Genomic DNA, 21,304 nt, shown 5'->3' with positions numbered 1-21,304 from the left:
CATCAAACTGCCAACAAGGCGTTACATTAAACAGATATAGGAATTATTTGTTTACTGTTAAAATGGTGGATAAGTGACATTAGTTATATAGGAGTTGCGATGTGTAATTCTACCGGCTTCTTAAAGACCCCTAGTATTCTTATGAGAGAGAAAGAAAGAGTTATATAGACAAACAAAATTATATAAACAGACAGACAAACACAAACAAACGGAGAAGACAGAAAAAGAAAAACAGACATATAGACAGATACATCCAAGCAGCCAGACTGAGATTTGAAGAAACTAGAAAGAAACTATATATTAAATCAAAGAAAAATTCAGGATGAGAGAGAGAGAGAGAGAAAGAGAGATGCTGAACTACTTATTACATTCTCCCGTACTTGAGGCATTGTACTGAGTTTTACCTTATTGATCCGAGTAATTAGAGATGCAAATCCTGACGGCATAAACTGCATTGACCCATGAGGCTTGGAAGCGGTAAAAAGAAATCGATACACAAATAAAATAACACGTAGAGAGGATGAATGGATATAAATAGTAAAGGATGAAGGACAGAGGAATAAAGAGGAGGCACAGAAAAGGGATGAAAGGATGAGAAGAGAGTGGAAGGTGCAAAGATAGAGGATGAATGGAAAATAGTGAAGGAGGTCGGATAGAGTTAATGGGAGAGGAATAAAGAAGAGGAACAATAGGGAGGAAATGATGAGAAGAGATCGAGTGGAAGGGTGCGAAGATAAAGGATGAATGGAAAGTGCGTTGTAAAGGATAACGGAGATAGCAAACGGGAGAGGAGTAATGAAGCAGAGGAACAAGAAAGGAAGGAAAGGATGAGAAGAGAGAGGAAGCTAAGGGCGAAGAAAGACGATGAATGGAAAGTGGGTTGTAAAGGATGACGGAGATAGTACTAGACGGGAAAGTAAGAGTTAAGAGGAAGTAAGATAAGTAAATAAGTATAAGTAATAAATAAGTAAGCAAGAGGAAGAGAAATAAAAGTAAGAGGAAGGTAGAAATGAAAGAAGAATCAGAAAAAAATGAGAAAAGGCCTGGAGGAGTAAGATAAGTAAGTAAATATGTATAAGTAATAAATAAGTAAGAGGAAGGAATCTTAGAAATGGAAGAAGAATCAGAAAAAAATGAGAAAAGGAGGAAGAAAAAACACGCCATCAGGAGTGAGCACTGTTTGGCCCTACATGTAATAACTATCCTCATTCTTTAATAATCATCCAAAACTGACTGACAACGTTTCGAAAGCAATTTGTGCAACGTATAGTACGATCGAGCAGTTCCGTCTTTTCCTAATTTGATGCTTCGGTGAGTTAGGTGATCCGGGTTGTTGTATAATTCACCCATTAAAATTGACTGCATTTTCTAATCGTCTTGTTATGATCTAATAGACTAATTTAGAGCAATGATATGAGCGTAGGCCTGCCGTGGGTGGCTGTCCAAAACAATGTACAGTCGCGCTACGAAATGTTGAGACAATTTGCAATGACTTCCTTCAAATAATGCATAATATTATTCGAAGGGAAGGGATGTTTAGGAGTGCTTTTGTTATAGATACACAAAATATAGTACTACTGAGAAAGGAAATAAATTAAATAGAGTGGAAGTTTTTACCTCATAACGATATATTAAGCAGCACTGCCGAAACATTTTGATACAGATTTCGTTCAAGGCATTACAAGGGTCAAATGAGAATGAGTTCTATGTTAAGACTAATTCAGAGCAATGACATGAGCGTAGGCCTGCCGTGGGTGGCTGTCCAAAACAATGTACGAGAACTCGGGGCGGAGCGGAGACTGACGGGCGACAGTCGGCAACTGGCGCATCAGCGGGAACTAGTGGCCGCAGCATCCCTCCCTCGGCGCCTTCTTCGTCCTCTCCGCACCCAGGCAGCCGCAGGGGAACGAGCCACGCCTTTGAACATAGCAGTGAGCAGTAACAGGTAACTATGGTCGGCTCAGGTTGTGGAGGGAAAACACGCCAATGTAAATATATCCTGCCTCGTGTTATTTGGTTGTCTGCCGCGGTAATCGATATCAAGCTAAGGTTTGCCTGTCACACACCATCCCGTCCATGGCCTTCATCTGACGCCGGAATGATATTTGGGCAGCACGTCAACCGTCTCTGTGTTTGGGAGACTCTGTTCCTCGGCCACCCCAAGTGAAAGGAATGCACAGTTATCCCAAATGTCACTGCAGTAGTATTGTGCAGTGTCCGTGAAATTTGACCACGAGATAGCTGTTATATTTTCCCTGGCAGCGCAAATACACAAAAGTTTAATCTTAAGACGACCTGGCATATCGGTTTGTCAAGTCTCATTATAGGATGGTGGTTTATTTCCTATCCTTTGTCACCCCCAGTTAGTTCTGTATTACCCTTTCTCCTATAACTCAATTAACCCACTGATGCATCTTTCCATAGTTTGTCATGAATTAATAAGAATCACAAGGACATCTATTGTTGCTTGATGCTCTAGGACACTTTGGAGTCATGTAGTACTCAGTGTGTGTGTGTGTGTGTGTGTGTGTGTTTAGCTGCTCGTGGGAAGTGACGGAGAATAATAATAATTGAGCATCACACCACGTCAAAACCATGTTGGGAAATCTTTATTTTTATATTTTTTTCACGTTATAATAATTGTTAGTTCCAAGAAAGAGATACAAATTTATCTCTGACATCGATAAAGGTCGTGCATTATTATTATTATTATTATTATTATTATTATTATTATTATTATTATTATTATTATTATTATTATTGTTTTTGTTGTTGTTGTTGTTGTTATCATCATCATCAGTATTAGTGTTATGGGCATCAGTGTTCTTGTTATTGTTGATGTTATTATATTGATAGCCAATTACAACAATAACCAACATCCCTATATAGTGTAAAGTTCATTTAATATTGTTGCGCTTTTGTTTTTTTCCTGGATGAAGGTGTAGTACAAGCAAAGAACAGCACCGACGATGAAGTGAACGTTATTCCTGAGGGTGCAGCGAACGTGTCAGTGTCACTCACAAGTCCAATCATCTCATTGCTATTTCAAAAGCCGTATAGGGCGGTGCAGGCCACGAGTAGCAGGCAGAATGACCGTGCAGTGTTGCCGTTTTTAGTTCGATCGTACCAGATTTGGTACTTTGGGGTGTACAAAGTACGACTTCCACTAGATCTGGTCTAAATAAGGAGATGGTATTTTTGTTCTATACATTGAGGAAATAAAATGAATAGTGTCGTAAGTCGTAACATATTTATGTCCTGCCATGTACTTCTTCGTTAGTATTCAACACCTTCAGCAACCCAGGAGGAGATAGATTTACATTTTTAAAGGTATGTAGACCAGTAAATAATGTTATATTTACTCAGTCTCATTTGGTACTTCTTACTGGTGCAATCTGGTGCTACTTCTTAAAACTAAGTGGCAACACTGAGAATGAGGCAGAATGCGGAGAATGTGGGCGTTTTACTTTCTTTTTATTTTCTTTTATTACAGTTAAGGAAAAAGCTCAAGGGACAAAAAATAATGAATGAGAAAAAAAGCCCGCTAAACACTACCCCTATAAAAATATATATATAAAAAAAAAGAGTTCAGAAGAGTGGCCAAAAGAGAGGTCAACTTAGGGAGGAGAGGCTATTTTGTTTTAGCCCTTTATCTGCTTCCTTTGCTATAAAAAAAGACGTGCCTTACAGTCAGTATCATGATGAAAAAAGAACTCATCCATCAACATAATCATTGTCACATCTAACAATCATCATATATTTCACAGCCGTGCAAATTATGTAAGACAACAACTAAACACCAGTGGAACTCCTGTGATCATTATATCTCCGAGTCGTTTGTCTTCTTTTTACGTGGAACAGCAAGTTAATGACATTTTGATTGCCCGCCTCCAGAAGGGCGATAATGTCTTCGTCTTTGACCCTCTGTTTGTTTGTTTTATCTGCGTGTATGTTAGTTCATCCGTTAACAAGATACACTTAAAGAAGCTCATTTTTGCTGTGATGAATGAGGGAAACTGGCCGAGGTGAGAGTTATGGCGTGTTAATGTGAAGGTTTAAAGCAGCGGGTTGATATATTGTCACCCAAGTCGTATGAGAACATCCTTATGCAAATACCTTGTGATTAAATATGAGGAAAAAAGGAAAAGGCTTATTGAAAGTTACTAAATGATGGCGAATGAACGATAAAAACGGACTAATTTGATACCCGAGTAAACCGAAAAAAATAACGCAGATCTCCCCTCATAGGAAAAAAATAACGCAGATCTCCCCTCATAGGAAAAAAATAACGCAGATCTCCCCTCATAGGAAAAAAATAACGCAGATCTCCCCTCATAGGAAAAAAATAACGCAGATCTCCCCTCATAGGAAAAAAATAACAGATCTCCCCTCATAGGAAAAAAATAACGCAGATCTCCCCTCATAGGAAAAAAATAACAGATCTCCCCTCATAGGAAAAAATAACAGATCTCCCCTCAAAGGAAAAAAATAACAGATCTCCCCTCATAGGAAAAAAATAACACATCTCCCCTCATAGGAAAAAAATAACACATCTCCCCTCATAGGAAAAAAATAACAGATCTCCCCTCATAGGAAAAAAATAACACATCTCCCCTCATAGGAAAAAAAATAACACAGATCTCCTCATATTGCAGGCCATGCGTGTGTGGCCTGCGGCGGCGGTGATGGTGGTGATGCTTGCAGTGGGGGCAGGCGGAGCGGGCGGCGTAGTTAGCCCGGCCACGCCCCGCCCTCCCCCGCTGGCACAAGGACTCACCGACACGCCCACGCCCACCTCCACCTCCACCACCCACTCCACGGCGGCACCCACACCCACGTCCGAGGAGCCGCCACCCACTCAAGCCAAGACCTCTGCTAATGAGACGCCAGCTCAAGGTGTGTGTATTATTATTATTATTATTATTATTATTATTATTATTATTATTATTATTATAGCAGTATTATTCGTAGTAGTAGTAGTAGTAGTAGTAGTAGTAGTAGTAGCAGTAGTAATAGTAGTAGTAGTAGTAGTAGTAATAGTAGTAGTAGTAGTAGTAGTAGTAGTTGTAGTAACAGTAGTGTAATTAGTATTATTATCATTAGTATTATTGACTTCTACGAAAAGGCATCAAGGGAAAATAAAAAAAATAAAAATAATAGATCGAAATAGTCCCCTCGATAAGCAGACTGACTTGGATACGAACAAATAAGACAGTGACAGTAAAGTAAGGAGAATAAAAAAGAGAAAAGAAGGGGGAAGGGTGTAAAAATAATAGCTAATTCGCTTAACAGATGAAGGGTGTGTTTGGTGAGGTGTGTGGAAGTCTAGTGTGTGTTTGGCAGGTGCGTGATGAAATAGCAGTTTTGGCAATAGTGTATTCTAATAGTTAGCAGTGGTAGTATAAATGATTTTTATTGAATAAGTAGTGATGGAGGTAGTAGTAATAGTAGTAGTAGTAGTAGTAGTAGTAGTAGTAGTAGTAGTAGTAGTTAGTTAGTTGTTTCTGTACGTAAAGTAGTAGCAGTAGTAGTAATAGTTGTTTTAGTTGCTGCTATAGTTGTTGAAGTAGTAGTAGTAGTAGTAGTAGTAGTAGTATAAATAGTAGTGATAATAGTTTTACCAAATATTTTTATAATAGCGATAATAATCCTTTGTCTGAATTTCTTCCTGCCTACGACTTAAACGCTTTGAATAGGCTTGCTTAAGTAGCGTCATAACACCACCTTGTTCTCGCCTCCTCCAGACCCGCTCACCAACAAGGACACGCCCACCCCGCCCGTCTCCACGCCCAGCCTCACCCACATCCCACAACAACAACAACAAGAGCACCAGCAATCCCCGGCCCGCCCACCACCCACATCACCCACCACCACCACCACCACTACCTCCACCACTACCACTACACCGATCCCGCCAACCACCACCACCACTACCAGCACCACCACCACCACCAAGCCAAGCACAACCACCACCACTGCTACCCCAACCACCACCGCCTCCATTACCACCAGAGCGACCCATAGCACGCCTCCCGCCCCCCCTGTGCCCAAGCTTCCTCCTGTGAGTATAGTTTTTTTTTTTTAGCTATTGTTTGTTTACTTTTTTTATGAGGTGTGGCGATTTTTTTTTTCTTTTTTTTACTTATCAATGAAATGACTCCAAAATCACTCACACTGGCTGTTGTATCGCCTCATCTTGTCTCTTATATTAATTTCTTCTTTTTGTTCTCATTCTTGTTTTTGTACTTTTTCCTTGTTCTTGCTCTTCTCTTTCTTCTTCGTTCTTCCTGTTTTTTGTTCCTTTTTTTTTGTTGTTGTTGATGTCGATTTTCCTTTTGTTACTGTTATTGTTTTTTTCTTTTTCGTTTTCTACTTACTTTTCTTCCTCTACTTATTCATCGTCATCGTCATCATCATCATCATCATCATTTTCCTCCTGCAGGCACGAAGCGATTGTCGAGCAGATTAAATTACTAGAGCGGGCAACCTCGTGATGAGCCAATAGGGTTTCTGTTGCACGCATTTCCATGTTTCCTCTCCTTCTCTCTCTCTCTCTCTCTCTCTCTCTCTCTCTCTCTCTCTCTCTCTCTCTCTCTCTCTCTCTCTCTCTCTTCTCTCTCTCTCTCTAATATCGTTGCTGTAACACCTTTTTCAACGTTATTCTCATCTTTTATTTCTCTCTCTCTCTCTCTCTCTCTCTCTCTCTCTCTCTCTCTCTCTCTCTCTCTCTCTCTCTCTCTCTCTCTCTCTCTCCCCCCCCTTCCATGCACTCCCTTCTTTCCCTTCCCTCACATCAGGTCATTCCTCTCTCCTTCCGTTTCCTGCCCTGACATCCCCCCTTTATTTTTATTCTGTCACAGCCTACGCTTTGTTCCCCTTCACGCCGCACATGCAATCAGCTGCACTCACATCCCTTCCCATTCCTCTCCCCACCAGACCATTGCTTCACCCTCCATGACTTACACATTCTACTGTTAAGCGTGTTTTTCCCCTTTCCTACCAGTCCCGTTGCATCTCGTCCTCTCTTCATCCTTTTGTCATCACTATATGTTCTCTTCCTCGTTAGTTGGTTCCACATACATGAACTCCTTCCTTCCTTCATCGTGCCACTACATCCATATTCACTGTATCCATTATCCATATTACCTTCCTATATACTATACTATATGGCAAGACGATGAATGATGACCCCTCCCGACCGTGCACTATATCCTTGTGATGATTCTGACCTCTACCCTAAATGAACTTGACCACCAAACTGTGCATATGACCTCACCTAAATAGTAACTTAACCCCCCCTCTCTCCTCCCCTTCTTTTCCTTCACATGATAACTTATGTCGGTATTCTGAGACGCTTTCGATTTTCACATCAACTGTTTCCAAAGGCCAAAGATGAGATCAGTCGTGTTCTCATGAGTGTTATTTTAGGTTCACGGTACAGAAGAAGGATCAAGCTACCACCAGGGTCATAAAGCTACTCCTGGAAATGCTCAGAACTCCTACGAAAGCCTTGTCCAATATGTGTGCTAGTGCCCCGAAAGGTTTAAGAATATGACCCTTAGTCTCCATTAATTGATAACTTACCCTGCCACCCACTCCTCAGATTTACGAGATGACGGTGGAGGTGAAGGATCTGCACGTGCTGGAGGAGTTCACGGTGCTGGAGCGGGAGAACGATGGCTGGGCGTCCCACAAGCTCACCTCCGAGAACCTCAACGTGTCATGCATCTTCTCCCCCCTGAAGGCCGAGGGATACCTGCTGGAAGGTAAGCGAGGCTGCAGGTGGTTTGGGAGAATCGATACAGAAAGCAGATATGTTTTTTTATTATTATTTTTTTAATGTGGTATCTATAGACCCGGTATTCTTCCTTGAGGGGTTTCTTGGGCGACTCCAGCCCGTTAGTAGCGCAGGGGAATTTTATTTATAGTGGCTGCCGTGATGTATGACTTACCCTACATTGCCAGATTGTCGTACTCAGCCTCTTATATTTACCAACTTCCGACCGAAAAACTGTCGCCCGGTCCCCAATAACTAGATTCATTTATATTTATCGTTAAAGCAGTTAATTCCTGATGTTCTTGGCAATTGTTAGGCGTCAGAAACCGGTAAATACTATGCTCTGAGTACGATAATTTGCCAACGGTGCTCTTAAGGGGCTATTACACTGGGCAAATTTTCCGTGGATCTTCAGTCAAACCACGATTTCCGCTGGCGTGGTTCTCATAATTCCGTGGTTTTCTGACGTGTCCACGATCTTCCAAAGCTACGCTAGATTTCACCCAAGGACGACGGTATTACTCACCATCAGCAGCGGCAGCAATAACAAGAAACAAATGAGAACCACGCCAGCGGAAATCGTGGTTTGACTGAAGATCCACTGAAAATTCGCCTAGTGTAATATCCCCTTACTTGACCCATACTCCCCTCCGGTGCTCCTCTTTGCCGAAGCCGCTGAAGTTAGAATTGATTGAAGATCTGGGCAGCATGTGGGTAATCTTCCGCAACTCAGCGATGGTTGAATATAATCATCATGCATCAGTGGGACTCGAACTTAGATCCTCGGGTTGACCACGCCGGCTTAAAAGAGAGAAAAAAAAAGAGAAGAAAAAGCAGTTACGTGTGTATATGAAAGCTCCCAGGCGTCACTAGAAGATTGCTCCGTAAACTAAGAACAAAATGATCAAAAAAGACGAAATCACTGGCACTTGTAAGAGTTTAGTACAATGTCATTTTTTTTCCTTCCCCCTTCCAGGCGTGAGGTGTGCCCGGGCCAGCGGATTGCCCCAGCGATGCTTCTGTACCCGACGCTGGTGTCGTCCCTACGTCGCCGTGGGCACCCTCCTGAACCACCTGCGCACCAGTAACCCCACCTACACTGAGGTAAGTCCCTCCCAACCCCTCTGGTAGTCCTGTCCGAGAAGGGGAAGGAGTGTTCGGAGAGTACGGAGTGAGGGAGGGAGGAACGGATGGAGAGAGGGAAGGAGTAAGGGACGGCGGCAAGAGGGTAGAAGGGAGAGAGAGAGTATTTGCAACCATGATTTTTTATTCCTTCATCTTCTGCGGCGAAGGAGGGAGCACAAGGGTAAAACAATAAAAGAAAAAAGCGACAACACACTGCTTCCTTTACGGTAACACAAGATCAGAAGTTTTGGGGTGGAGAATTGTTTTCATACTCTCCTCTAGAAAGTTTAAGTCATAGGAAGGAGGACATGCAGACGATGGGGGGCTATTTCAAAATTAATAAAAGGGATGAAAGGATTGATGACACTGGTTGACTCTTGCATTAGGAAGGTAGACAGCATAGGGATGAGCTTGAGCTTGGTCGATCATTGGTTTATTTTTCATTCCATAAAAAATAAGCCAAACATTTACCGACAAAATATCTAAGGACCAGTTTTACAGTCCAGTACAGCAAATTTGTAAGCTCCTCAACCAAACACAAAACACCATGAACATTCCTTGTATAGTGTTTGGCGTTGATATAAAAAGAAGTTAACTAGAAAACCACACAGGAAATCTCTCTAGTATCTGGTATTGAGTAGAGATAACAGATCATTGTGGTGAATATAGTTTGGTTTCGGCGCTTACAATGACTCTGTGTTGTACTGTCGAACTGGCCTCTTCGTCCTTTTCGCGTGCACCTCCCAAGCCCCCTCGTCGCTTCGTATCTCAGGTGTGTCGGGTCACGTGGCAGTGTGTGTATAGAGGAGTGAGTCAGTAATGAGTCACCTGTCCCACCTCTGCTTCACGTGTGTGTGTGTGTGTGTGTGTGTGTGTGTGAATAGGTGAGCAAACTGAGCAGCACCACACACCTGCTCGTAAATACTGTCCCTTTCACACGTGGGACCTTCCTTGCATGTCTGATCACACCTTCCCTGTCCAATAGCCTTCCCTTCCCTTGGTGACCCTTCCTTCCTTTCATCCGTCGAGGGCTGAGGAAGACTGTTTTTTAATCCTGAGTCAAATCTAATGTTTCTCTTCGCTTTCCGAGTTAATTTATATTACGCCTATGGTCGGTTACGTTATCTCTCATCTGAAACTGAACTCCTCAACTAGAAACTTCATATATCACCCATCTCTTGGTGTATCTGCTTCCTCGATGTTAAGCGTTGTATTAAAATCTCCAAGAACCATTTCGGAGCCCAAACTCATACATTTGACAAGGCTTTCGTAGGAGTTGGGCCATTTCCAGGGGTAGTTTAATGACCCCGGTAGTGGTTTTATCCTTCTTCTGTACCGAGGACGTGAAAAAACACTCATTAAAACCCGATTAATCTCCTTTCCGGACTTTGGATATAGTTGACATGAGAGGTGGAAGCTTCTGAGAACACCGACCCATTTTTTTTGTGTGTCCTTGTATCCTTGTATCCTTGTGACCTGTTGAAATTAAAAGTGCTTGTGTTCGTGACCGTCCCCAGCACGAGATCGCGGGTGTGGGCGGAGTCAACGTGGTCGTGTGGCGCGCAACCAGGGGCGACATGACGCTGGAGGCTGTCTACACCCGCACCGTGAAGGACCTGGCGCCCGTGTCCTTCACCCTCAAGGGATCGGGTAAGTAGGGAGCATGAGAGGAGGGATGGTAGGAATGATGGCTGATGAATGTAGGAATGAATGGATGAATGAATGGGTGAATGAATGGCTGATGAATGTAGGAATGAATGGGTGAATGAATGAGTGAATGAATGGGTGAATGAATGGGTGATTGAATGGGTGAATAAATGGCTGAATGAATGAGTGATTGAATGGCTGAATGAATGAGTGATTGAATGGCTGAATGAATGAGTGATTGAATAGCTGAATGAATGAGTGATTGAATGGCTGAATGAATGAGTGAATGAATGGCTTAATGAATAGGTGATTGAATGGGTGAATGAATGGCTGAATGAATGAGTGAATGAATGGCTGAATGAATGAGTGATTGAATAGGTGAATGAGTGAGTGAATGAATGGCTGAATGAATGAGTGATTGAATGGGTGAATGAATGAGTGAATGAATGAAAACAAGAACAAGAATAAGAACAGGAATAGGAAAGAGAAAAAAAAAAGGAAAAAAATGGAAAAAAAAAAGTAGAAAATAAAACAAAAACGAAAAACAACACTAATAACAAGAAGATGAAGAACAACAACAACAACAACAACAACAACAACCTAACCACTACCATGCCCTCTCTCTCCTGCAGGCCGAGTGTTCATGATGCCCAACGGTCCGCTCTCGCTCCGCTACCAGGTCAGGTCATGGGCCGCCAGCACGGTGCCCACGACGGAGCTGGTGTCCACTCCGCCCGGGGTTGTGTGTCCCGTGCAGCAGAGGAAGTTCCTGCCCAAGCTTGCCAACCAGTTCTCCCTCACCATGGAGACTGTGATCCAGGTGAGTTGTGAGTCTTCTTTTTCTTCGTCCTCGTCCTTGGTTTCGTTCTCGTTGTCGTCCTCCTCCTCCTCCTCCTCCTCTCAGTTCTCGTCCTTTTTTCCCTCCTGTTTGTCCTCCTCCTCTTCTCTTCCTACTTGTTCTTCTCCTCGTCTTCTTTGTTCTCGTCCTCCTACCTCATATTCCTCCTTCTCCTCCTCCTCATCCCCCTCTTCATCGTCCTCCTTCTTCTAGTCTTCGTTTTCGTTCTCCCCCTCTTCCTCCTCCTCCTCCTCCTCCTCCTTCTCCTCGTCCTCTTCGTCATCCTTCTCGTCTTCGTCCTTATCCTTTTTTATCATTAGTATTTGTATCATTATCATCATCATCATCGATATTTATTACAATCATTTATACTTATTGGTTATTTTTCTATTCATTATGGCAAGGGAAGCAGCTCAAGGCACTAAAACAAAGCAGTAACCTAAAAAGTAGCAGTAGCAGCATTATTATTATTATTAACATCATCATCACCATCACCGTCAGAACCTGGGCACCATCGCCTACGAGTCTCAGCACTACGAGGCGGAGGAGAAGCTGGTGTCCTTCACGTATCGGCCGCACTTCCACGCGGACGGCATGTTCCTCCTCAACATCCCGGGCTTCACCGACCTCGCCGTGGAGACCTACCGCGTCATCCACGACTTCAAGACAGGTGAGTCCGCGCCCCTCCTCAGGCCTCACCAGACGCCGCCACACACTCCCTGTCCCATGCTTCTCGTCCTCATTCAGTCACTCAGTATAATTATATACACTCAGTCCCATGCCTCTCGTTCTCATTCAGTCACTCAGCACATCACACGCTCTCTGTCCCTCGTCACCTATCCTCCTTTTAACCACACTGCCCATTCACACTTATGACCCGCATTTATTCACTCCCGGTTTCAATGCCCCTGTGTCCTGTACTTTTTTTTCTTTTTTAACCCACTCAGCATTCACCTACTCCCTGCCTCACGACACCCATCCTTCTTTCACCCACACTGAGCATCCATGCCCTTTGGTCTATACTGCAATATCACGTCCATTCATTCCTTGTCTCTATGTCCCTGTGTCCTTTCCCTCGCCCTCTTTCAGTCACTCAGCATTCACACGCTCCCTGTCCCTCGCCACCTTTCACCCACACTGCACATCCACACACAGTTCCTATCCCTCGCTCCATACTGCAACACTCCCATCCACTCATTCCCTGTCTTAATGTTCTCGTCTCCTGGTCCCTCCATACTGCAACACTCCCATCCACTCATTCCCTGTCTTAATCTCCTCCTAGTCTTTTTCAATCACACTGTGCATCAACTCACATTCCCTACCCCTCGCCGCCTATACTCCTGCCACCCATTATCATTATCATTATTTTACTGGAACTCTTCCCCCACACACTCTTGTCTTAACGTCCCTCTCCTCTTGCCTTTCGCCCTCCTTCAGTTACGCAACATCCACTCCCTGTTCCTTGCCCTGTCACCTCAATAACACTTTCCACCCCACCGTTCCACCACCCCGTTAGTTAGGTCGATGGCGGTGATGTTAGCTGTGTCATCATCCATCGAGAGAGAGAGAGAGAGAGAGAGAGAGAGAGAGAGAGAGAGAGAGTTGCCCGCTCATCGACATATAAATTATGTACTCAATTGCAATATGTAAGATGTGAAAAGAGAGAGAGAGAGAGAGAGAGAGAGAGAGAGAGTAACGTAGTAACAGCAAGTTGCGGGCTTTTTTTTTTTTCATTATTGTTTTCTCTTTTTTTGACGCCCTTGAACTGTCTCCTCTGCTGTAAAAAGAAAAAAACCACCTGTCATCCATCTCCGCCAGGCATCCAGTACATGATCAACGAGAAGACAACCAACTGCAGCATCCAGGGCATCCCCGTCTCCGCCCTCGACGCCGCCTCCGCCGAGAACCAACACATCCGCTTGCGCCACGCCTCCGAGCTCATCTCCATCGACCCCAACATGTTCTTCTACAAGGGCACGGTGAGTAGGCCTGCTGGTGCTCTCTCTCTCTCTCTCTCTCTCTCTCTCTCTCTCTCTCTCTCTCTCTCTCTCTCTCTCTCTCTCTCAGAATCCATATAAATGACGTTTTATTTATTTTTTTCGTTGTCAGGAGGTGAGAGGTTGACTTTTGGGGGATATCATAGTAGTAGTAGTAGTAGTAGTAGTAGTAGTAGTAGTAGTGTGCAGTCATGTTTATATAACCTGCTCGTTTTTCTTTAATTCATTTTTTTTCACTCTCCCAAACCTACTGCGTATTTACATGACTCAGAGGAACATTAACTAGAATCGCGGCCTTGGGTGACTCTCTCTCTCTCTCTCTCTCTCTCTCTCTCTCTCTCTCTCTCTCTCTCTCTCTCTCCAAACACAACCTGTAACCTTATTTTCTCTCGTCTTTCCTCTTTTCTTTCCTTATTTCTTTCCTTATTTTCCTCCTATCCTTATTTTTCTCTTGATTCGTCTGATCGGCCACCAACACACACACACACACACACACACACACACCTGTTCTCCTTTCACTTCCAGATGTAAAAAAAAAAAGTAAAACAAATCTGGAGTTCACACATACTACGCACTTTGAGCTGAGGAGGCCGATGACCCTTCTCCCCCTCGTTCACTATTCCTCTCCTTCAGTGTCTTGACTATTCATTAGGTGACACGCGCCGCCGTCCTTACCCGTGGAGTGGTACGTCCGTTCACCTCTGCTTCTGCGCCTATAATGTCAGAGTGCTTTCAGTTACCGGGGGCGGAGTATCGAGAAACCTTGATTAAATTTTGCGACTTTTATTTTTTTTACTTTTACTTGGGTGATACTTAGTGGTATGTCCGTCCGTTCACCTCTGCTTCGTCTGCGCCTTCGCCAGAGTGCTTTCAGTTACCGGGGGAGGATTATCGAGACCTGTTTTGGTTATATTTTGCTTCACCTCTGCTTCGTCTTGCGCCTTCCAGAGGAGGATTATTGAGACACCTGTTTTGGTTATATTTTGCTACTGGTATGTCCGTCCGTTCACCTCTGCTTCGTCTGCGCCTTCGCCAGAGTGCTTTCAGTTACCGGGGGAGGATTATCGAAACACCTGTTTTGGTTATATTTTGCTACTTTTTTTTACTTTGTTTTACTTGGGAGATACTTAAGTGGTACGTCCGTCCGTTCACCTCTGCTTTTTCTGCACCTATATGTCAGAGTGCTTTCAGTTACCAGGGGAGGATTATCGAGTCACCTACTTTGATTATATTTTGCTACTTCTTTTTTTATGTTTGTTTGTTTTACTCGGGAGATACTTAAGTGGTACGTAGCCTTAGACCGTTCACCCCTGCTTCTTCTGCGCCTATATGTCAAAGTGCTGTCAATTATGGAGGTGTGGGATATAAGGGGAGGGTTATTAAGACATCTCTCTAACCTGTTTTGATCGTATTTTGGGGCTTCTACTTATTTTTATTATTATTTTACTTTCTATTATTATTTCCTTTTGTTTGTCTGTTTATGTACTCTAATAATACTGATGGGAAATGGAATAACAAACGGTGTGATCCATATATATTAGACGTATACAAAGTTGGCAAATATGCAATGATCAAAACGAATTCCATTGGTTATCCATCACAGAAGCCGACCATCATTGCACACTCCCAACCTGTTTTTATTATATTTTAGGACTTCTTTCTTTTTTTATTTGGGGGAAGCAGGTTTTTGTTATTACTATCATTTTTTATTTCGTTTACGGGTTCTCTTAGATATTTCTTTTGATTATAGGCTAATTTCGAACATCTCTTATTTTGTTTTCTGGGGAGAGCAGTTTTTTTGCTATGTTGTTTTGTTTGTTTATTAGCTCTCTTTAACATTTGCTGTGCCCTTGAATTGTCTCCTGTGACGTAAACAGAAATAGCATATAAAAGTCACATGTCGTTTTCCAAGGTGTTTGTTATCTGTGAAGTCTGTACCAACACTCCGCATTCTCTTCGATAAATATTCTACGTATACTTAATAACATCCTCACTTGCGCACAACACTGATCCAAGCTTCCTTATCTGCATGTATTTCCGCTGTGGAGTCATGAGACATCCGGGTATCGTGAGACATCCCATCCTGAATACATACATGAATTTCGACACGGTGTAGGGAGGGTGTGAAGGGATGTAGGGAGGGTGTAAGGGGGTGTAGAGTGATGTAGGGAGGATGTAATAGGGTGTAAGGAGAGTGTAGGGAGGGTATAAAGGGATGGAGGGAGGGTGTAAGGGGGTGCAGGAAGATGTAAGGGAGTATATGGAGTTGAGGTTTGTCTTAGTAAAGGAGTGTAGGGAGCTGTAATGGGGTGCAAGCAAGGAGAGTGTAGGAAGGGTATAAGGGAGTGTAGGGAGAGTATAAGGGGGTGTAGGGAAGGTGTAAGGGGGTGCATAAAGATATAAGAGAGTATAGGGAGGTGAGGCGTGTCTTAGGGGAGTGTAGGGAAAGTGTAAGGGGGTGTAGGGAGGGTGTAAGGGGATGTAGAGGGTGTAAGGGGGTGTGGGATTTATCTAGCACCTATCCTTGACTTAGCTTAGGGATTTTATAAAGTCAAGTTAATTGTGGTAACCTAATGTTTGCGTCTTGTGTCTTCAGCGTGTGGTCCGTGGAATCTTGTGCGACGTGTGGGTGGCTGAGCGGGGCGTGCGGAAGGGGCAGTACTATACGGTGGAGGTGTTCTTTTCCCACGAGAACTGGACGGTGGAGGTGGAGGTGTTCAACAAGGTGCGACAGGTCCCCATCGGCATCTCCTCCTACATCGCTGACGTGGTGAGTCTTTGTGTGTGTGTGTGTGTGTGTGTGTGTGTGTGTGTGTCTTTGTTTGTCTTGATGTGGTGAGCCCTTGTTTTTTTCCTGTTCTTTGTTTTTTGCTTGTTTGTTTGTTTGTGTGTCTGTGTGTTGATGTGGTGAGTCCTTGTTTTTTCCTGTTCTTTGTTTTGTTTGTTGGTTGGTTAGGTGGTTTGTGTTTGTGTGTGTGTGTGTGTGTGTGTGTGTGTGTGTGTTTGTTTTGACGTGTGTTTTTTTAATGGGTGTTATATGTAAAATGTTGAGGCCTACTTACAGATACCTTTTTTCATTGCTGATGGTGTTGATTGTTCCTGACTGACTGATCAGCACACCTGTACATCAACTCGTCTCTGATATACACCTACTTGTTTGTTTGTTTGTTTGTTGTTGTTTTTTTATTATTATTTTTTTTTTTGTGTGTGTGTGTGTTCTTGAGTGCTCCTCCTTCATCTGTTTAGTTTTCTTTCACACCTTACTATTTTTTTTTCTTGACTAATTAAGTGATCCTTCATTTGCTCCACTCGCCCATACTGCTCACCTTTCTCAGATATTCTAATCCTCCTAAATATTAACTGAATGGATCTTCTTTTAAATAATAACTGAATGAATCCTCTTTTAAATAATAACTGAATGGATCTTCTTTTAAATAATAACTGAATGAATCTTCTTTTAAATAATAACTGAATCGATCTTCTTTTAAATAATAACTGAATGAATCTTCTTTTAAATTATGACTGAATGGATCTTCTTTTAAATAATAACTGAATGAATCTTCTTTTAAATAATAACTGAATGGATCTTCTTTTAAATAATAACTGAATGGATCTTCTTTTAAATAATGACTGAATGGATCTTCTTTTAAATAATAACTGAATGAATCTTCTTTTAAATTATGACTGAATGGATCTTCTTTTAAATAATAACTGAATGGATCTTCTTTTAAATAATAACTGAATGGATCTTCTTTTAAATAATAACTGAATGGATCTTCTTTTAAATAATAACTGAATGAATCTTCTTTTAAATAATAACTGAATCGATCTTCTTTTAAATAATAACTGAATGGATCTTCTTTTCACCATCTTACGTCTTACACAGTGGACAAGGACACCATAACTTTCTCCTCCCCTAAACCTTCTCCCCTTCACCCTCAGGACAAACCGTACCACTGGACCTCCGTGGTGCAGACGTTCTTCTACGAGTACCGCGACGGACACCCCTCGTGGCGCCACTTCGACATCTCCCCGTGCCTCAACCGCATCAACCGCCTCTTCCTCATCCTGACGCTCGAGGTCTCCTACACCGAGCTGGTCCACTACAACCTCGAGGCCGCCAAGAACTCCATCAGGCGCGCCGTGGCTGGCATCGCGGGCGTATCTCCGCTCAGGGTCACGGACATGTTTGTGAGTGTTCTCTGTTGCGTGAGTGAGTCCCAAGGGGTGCCAGGAAGTGTGGTGTGCATGGAGCTATTGCGCATTCCGTTCTTACAAGTTACAACACCCCCTCCTCTCTCTTGTTTCTTGCATTTTCATCTCTCCTCTTTGCCCTCCTCTGCCCGCTCTCTCCCTTCATACCTTCCTTCCTTCCTCTTCTGTTCTTCATTCCTCCTTCCCATTTCCCCTCCTTGCCCTCTCCCTCCTTTACCTCTCTTCATTCCTCTCGTGATCTTCTTTCCTTCCTTCTTTTGCTCCCTTATTTCCTCTTGTGCTCTTATTTTCCTTCCCATTTTCCTTCCTGTGCCCTCTCCTTCCACCTCAATCTCCCGTCCCTTTTCCCTTTTTCCCCTCCCTTCTTCCTTTCTTGTTCTGTCTCTCCCGAAATGAAGCCGTAACCGTGAATCACTCTAACAGCCTAACCCTTCCTGTCCTTCGCCCTCCAGCTGAGCAGCCGCCAGAGTACCGGGGAGGTGGACGTGTGGTTCGTGCTGCTGGAGAAGCCTGACGTCACGGGCCCCATCATCACTCCGCGGCCGCAGCTCCTCATGGCCGACGCCTACAAACTGCTCCACGACATCACGCAGAACCACAATGTCTCTGTGAAGCTCGACCTTTCCTCCAAGAAGAAACTGGTAAGGCGCTAGAGTGAAACCAAATTGTCGAGTCCGTTTTGCCGTTGGCTCCCGCGGGTCCATTTCTCCCCTCTGCCCTGCCACACAGTCCCAACACCTATGTTTTCCTCTCATATGTTACCTACAGCTTACATATGAGAGGAAGAGATAGGTGTTGGGACTGTGTGGCAGAGCAGAGGAGGGGGAAAGGACCCGCGGGAGCCTACGCCAGACCGGCCTCAACAGATTTGGAAGACTATAGACAGGACAGTTATCCATCCGGTGTGTGGAGTCACTAGGTTTTGCAGGGAAGTACAGTTTGGTGTCTTGGGATTCTATATTAGTCTGTTGAAACTGAAATCCATATCAAGAACTTCTTTTTCTTCGCAATTCGTAGGTCATTCCTTTAGCATCAGTTTCAGCAATATTAGTTTGCCAGACCCCATTCACTATACGAGCTCTCTATGACGCATATTTTTTATGGGTTAATGGTCATATCCAACATAATCAACTTGGTTACGATCTTTATGTATGTTTAAAAGTATTCCCTGGGTTTATTTTAACTTTCTCATCTCGCCTCTCCTCTTTCTTCCTTTCCACCAGTCCATCCTATTGCATCAGATGTATTATATTCACCTCCTCAAACTCTGCACCGAAATATTACGATCTTTAATCTATGTATCTTTAAAACTATACCCCTGGGTTGATTTTAACTTCCCACCTCTCCTCTCTTCTCCCTTCCCCCACTCCCTCCCCAAGTTCGTGACCATCAAGTGCGGCTCGCTAACCACCACCACCGAGGCACTGCACCCACATATGCGTCACCGGTCCATGCGCTACCTCAAGGCCGGCTACACCGCGGGGAGCATGGCCGGCCTCGGGTTCTCCATGGCTATCCTGGGGACGTGCGTGGGCATCTTCGTGGGCTTCCTGCTGTGGAGGCGTCAGACCACCAAGCCCTGTCATCTGGTGGACTGACGCCGGAGCTACATTGACCTGGCGGGCCCCAGCATCCTCACATGAGACAGCGCAGGTGTGTGGCTCCAGCGTCAATAGGCATCCAATTTACTCACAAAATACTCCAAGGATCTCATCGATACTGACAATAAGCTGCACATAGAATCCAACTCACAAATACTTCATTAACTCATAATCGTAATGACTCGCAAATAATTCCAACTCGCAGATGAGTATGTCAGATTTCATTTTATGCTTGAAAGGTCTCATCTATGCTGACAATAATCTGCACAAGTAATCCAACTCACAAATAATTAACCTAAACATATAATGACTCAAATAATTTCATCTCTAACTCGCAGATACGTCGCTTTCTTTTTATTATCAAAGGGTCTCATCGATACTGACAATAAGCTGCACAAGTAATCCAACTCGTAGATGATGAACTCAAAAACTTAGTGACTCGCACATTATTTCATCTCTAACTCGCAAATATGTCAACTTTCATTTTGTATCGAAAGGTCTCATCTGCTGACAATAAGCTGCACAAATAATGTAACTCACAGATAACCAACTCACAAGCGTAATAAATGAATTTACTTGTTAACACTGTAACTCATAAATAATCATTCTAGCTCATAAACAATCTCATTCACAAACATTCTAACTCACAACCATGAAGGTTTCCAACCTCCGTGCTCACGACTAGCAGACCAACTCTCTAAAGTAACTCTAAGACGAGCACCAAAGCTCAGCTTAGTGAAAGCAAAATGTTTGCCTTACATTAATCACTGTGAGAAAAGTATCCAGGCTGATCTTAGCATAAGGTGTGGTGTCTGCGGGGCGGCGCGCGGGCGTGGCCGTGGCGAGGCGAGCGTCTTGGCACGCCTGCTGGAGCACCGGCCGAAGAGGGAAGTAGCAAAACGGCTCGGTGCCCGCCCTGCGCCAGGGCCACGCACGCAACGACGTGCTCCCACGCCCCTCAACACCGTCGCTTCCAACACGGTTGTGCACAGAAACCTCGGACGTTAAACTTTGTACTGCACAACTCTGTACAGATGAATGCTCACGCCTGATTCGGGCCGTTGTGATTTTTCTTCGTAATGTCAATGGAGCTGTCTGAGTGCGCTAACCTTTGACGTGTTAAACATGTCACTTTTTTTTTTTAAAGGGCGAGTGTGTGTGTGTGTGTGTGTGTGTGTGTGTGTGTGTGTGTGTGTGTGTGTGTGTGTGTGTGTGTGCGAGCGCGCGCGCGCGGGGGCATATATATATATATATATATATATATATATATATATATATATATATATATATATATATATATATATATATATATATATATATATGCGCTCCACCTGAAGGCTGTTTACTAAAGTGAATTACAATGCTAACCTGTTTAGTGTTCAGAAGGCAGCAATATTTCATACTGCTTTAAAAAAATCAAAGGTGAAATATAATTGAAATTCTTTTTAAGGATTCCCAATTATATAGAGTGAACAGAACACGAAATCTTACGAACATAGAATTTCCAGACGTGCACTGAACAATTAAAACTATTTACTACATGACATACAAAAATGGATGTATACGCGTACAATATAGCTTAAGGAAGAGCTCAAAAATGTTCAGGATTACCTCTTCTTCATCGCCACGAGACACTCGCAAGCAACCCCATGCTCGCAGGTACAAAGATTCCAGTATTAGCCAGGTGACTCGCGTGGTTGATCGGTCCCGTTAGTGCTCACGAGCCTCACTGATATGCAGACATGTTATGGAAACTTGTATCGTTCGCCATTACCTTAGCCATCGCTTTATCTAGTGTATCTCATGGCAATGGACCTGTTTATTTATCCATCTCTATGCAGATGTATCTGTGGCTTGATCTATCTATCTAGAAGCCATAACCATTGCTCTCTCGCTGTAAGGAGAAGCCTCTAGTTCCTTCCTTCGAGACGTGTCGTGCACGCAACAGCGATCTCATTTTCTTGTCGAATGTGTCCATTCAGTTTTTCTTCCCTTGATCATTTGCAATCGGCTTTACTTTCACCCATCCTTTGGTTATCAATTAATATTACATATCCAAGTTATACTTAGTTCTCAAAGTCTCAAAAGATCGACCATCTCATAT

At 43.4% G+C, this 21,304-nt stretch overlaps 1 protein-coding gene across 1 annotated transcript; it reads left to right on the top strand.

The window, feature by feature from the left end:
- The first annotated feature begins 1,740 nt into the window (after positions 1 to 1,740).
- LOC127009547 (uncharacterized) lies at positions 1,741 to 20,412 on the top strand. The gene is made up of 13 exons (XM_050882723.1): positions 1,741 to 1,945; positions 4,656 to 4,896; positions 5,745 to 6,061; positions 7,604 to 7,766; positions 8,754 to 8,881; positions 10,420 to 10,552; positions 11,182 to 11,369; positions 11,889 to 12,057; positions 13,206 to 13,366; positions 15,981 to 16,154; positions 17,327 to 17,575; positions 18,052 to 18,240; positions 18,979 to 20,412. The coding sequence occupies exons 2-13, from the start codon at positions 4,659 to 4,661 to the stop codon at positions 19,195 to 19,197; spliced, it is 2,328 nt and encodes a 775-aa protein (XP_050738680.1). The 5' UTR covers positions 1,741 to 1,945; positions 4,656 to 4,658; the 3' UTR covers positions 19,198 to 20,412.
- Positions 20,413 to 21,304: the final 892 nt, after the last annotated feature.

Source organism: Eriocheir sinensis, chromosome 41, assembly GCF_024679095.1.
Source record: "Eriocheir sinensis breed Jianghai 21 chromosome 41, ASM2467909v1, whole genome shotgun sequence".
Lineage (NCBI taxonomy): Eukaryota > Metazoa > Arthropoda > Malacostraca > Decapoda > Varunidae > Eriocheir > Eriocheir sinensis.
The sequence above is the reverse complement of the archived record's forward strand: the minus strand, read 5'-3'. Positions and strand labels throughout refer to the sequence as shown.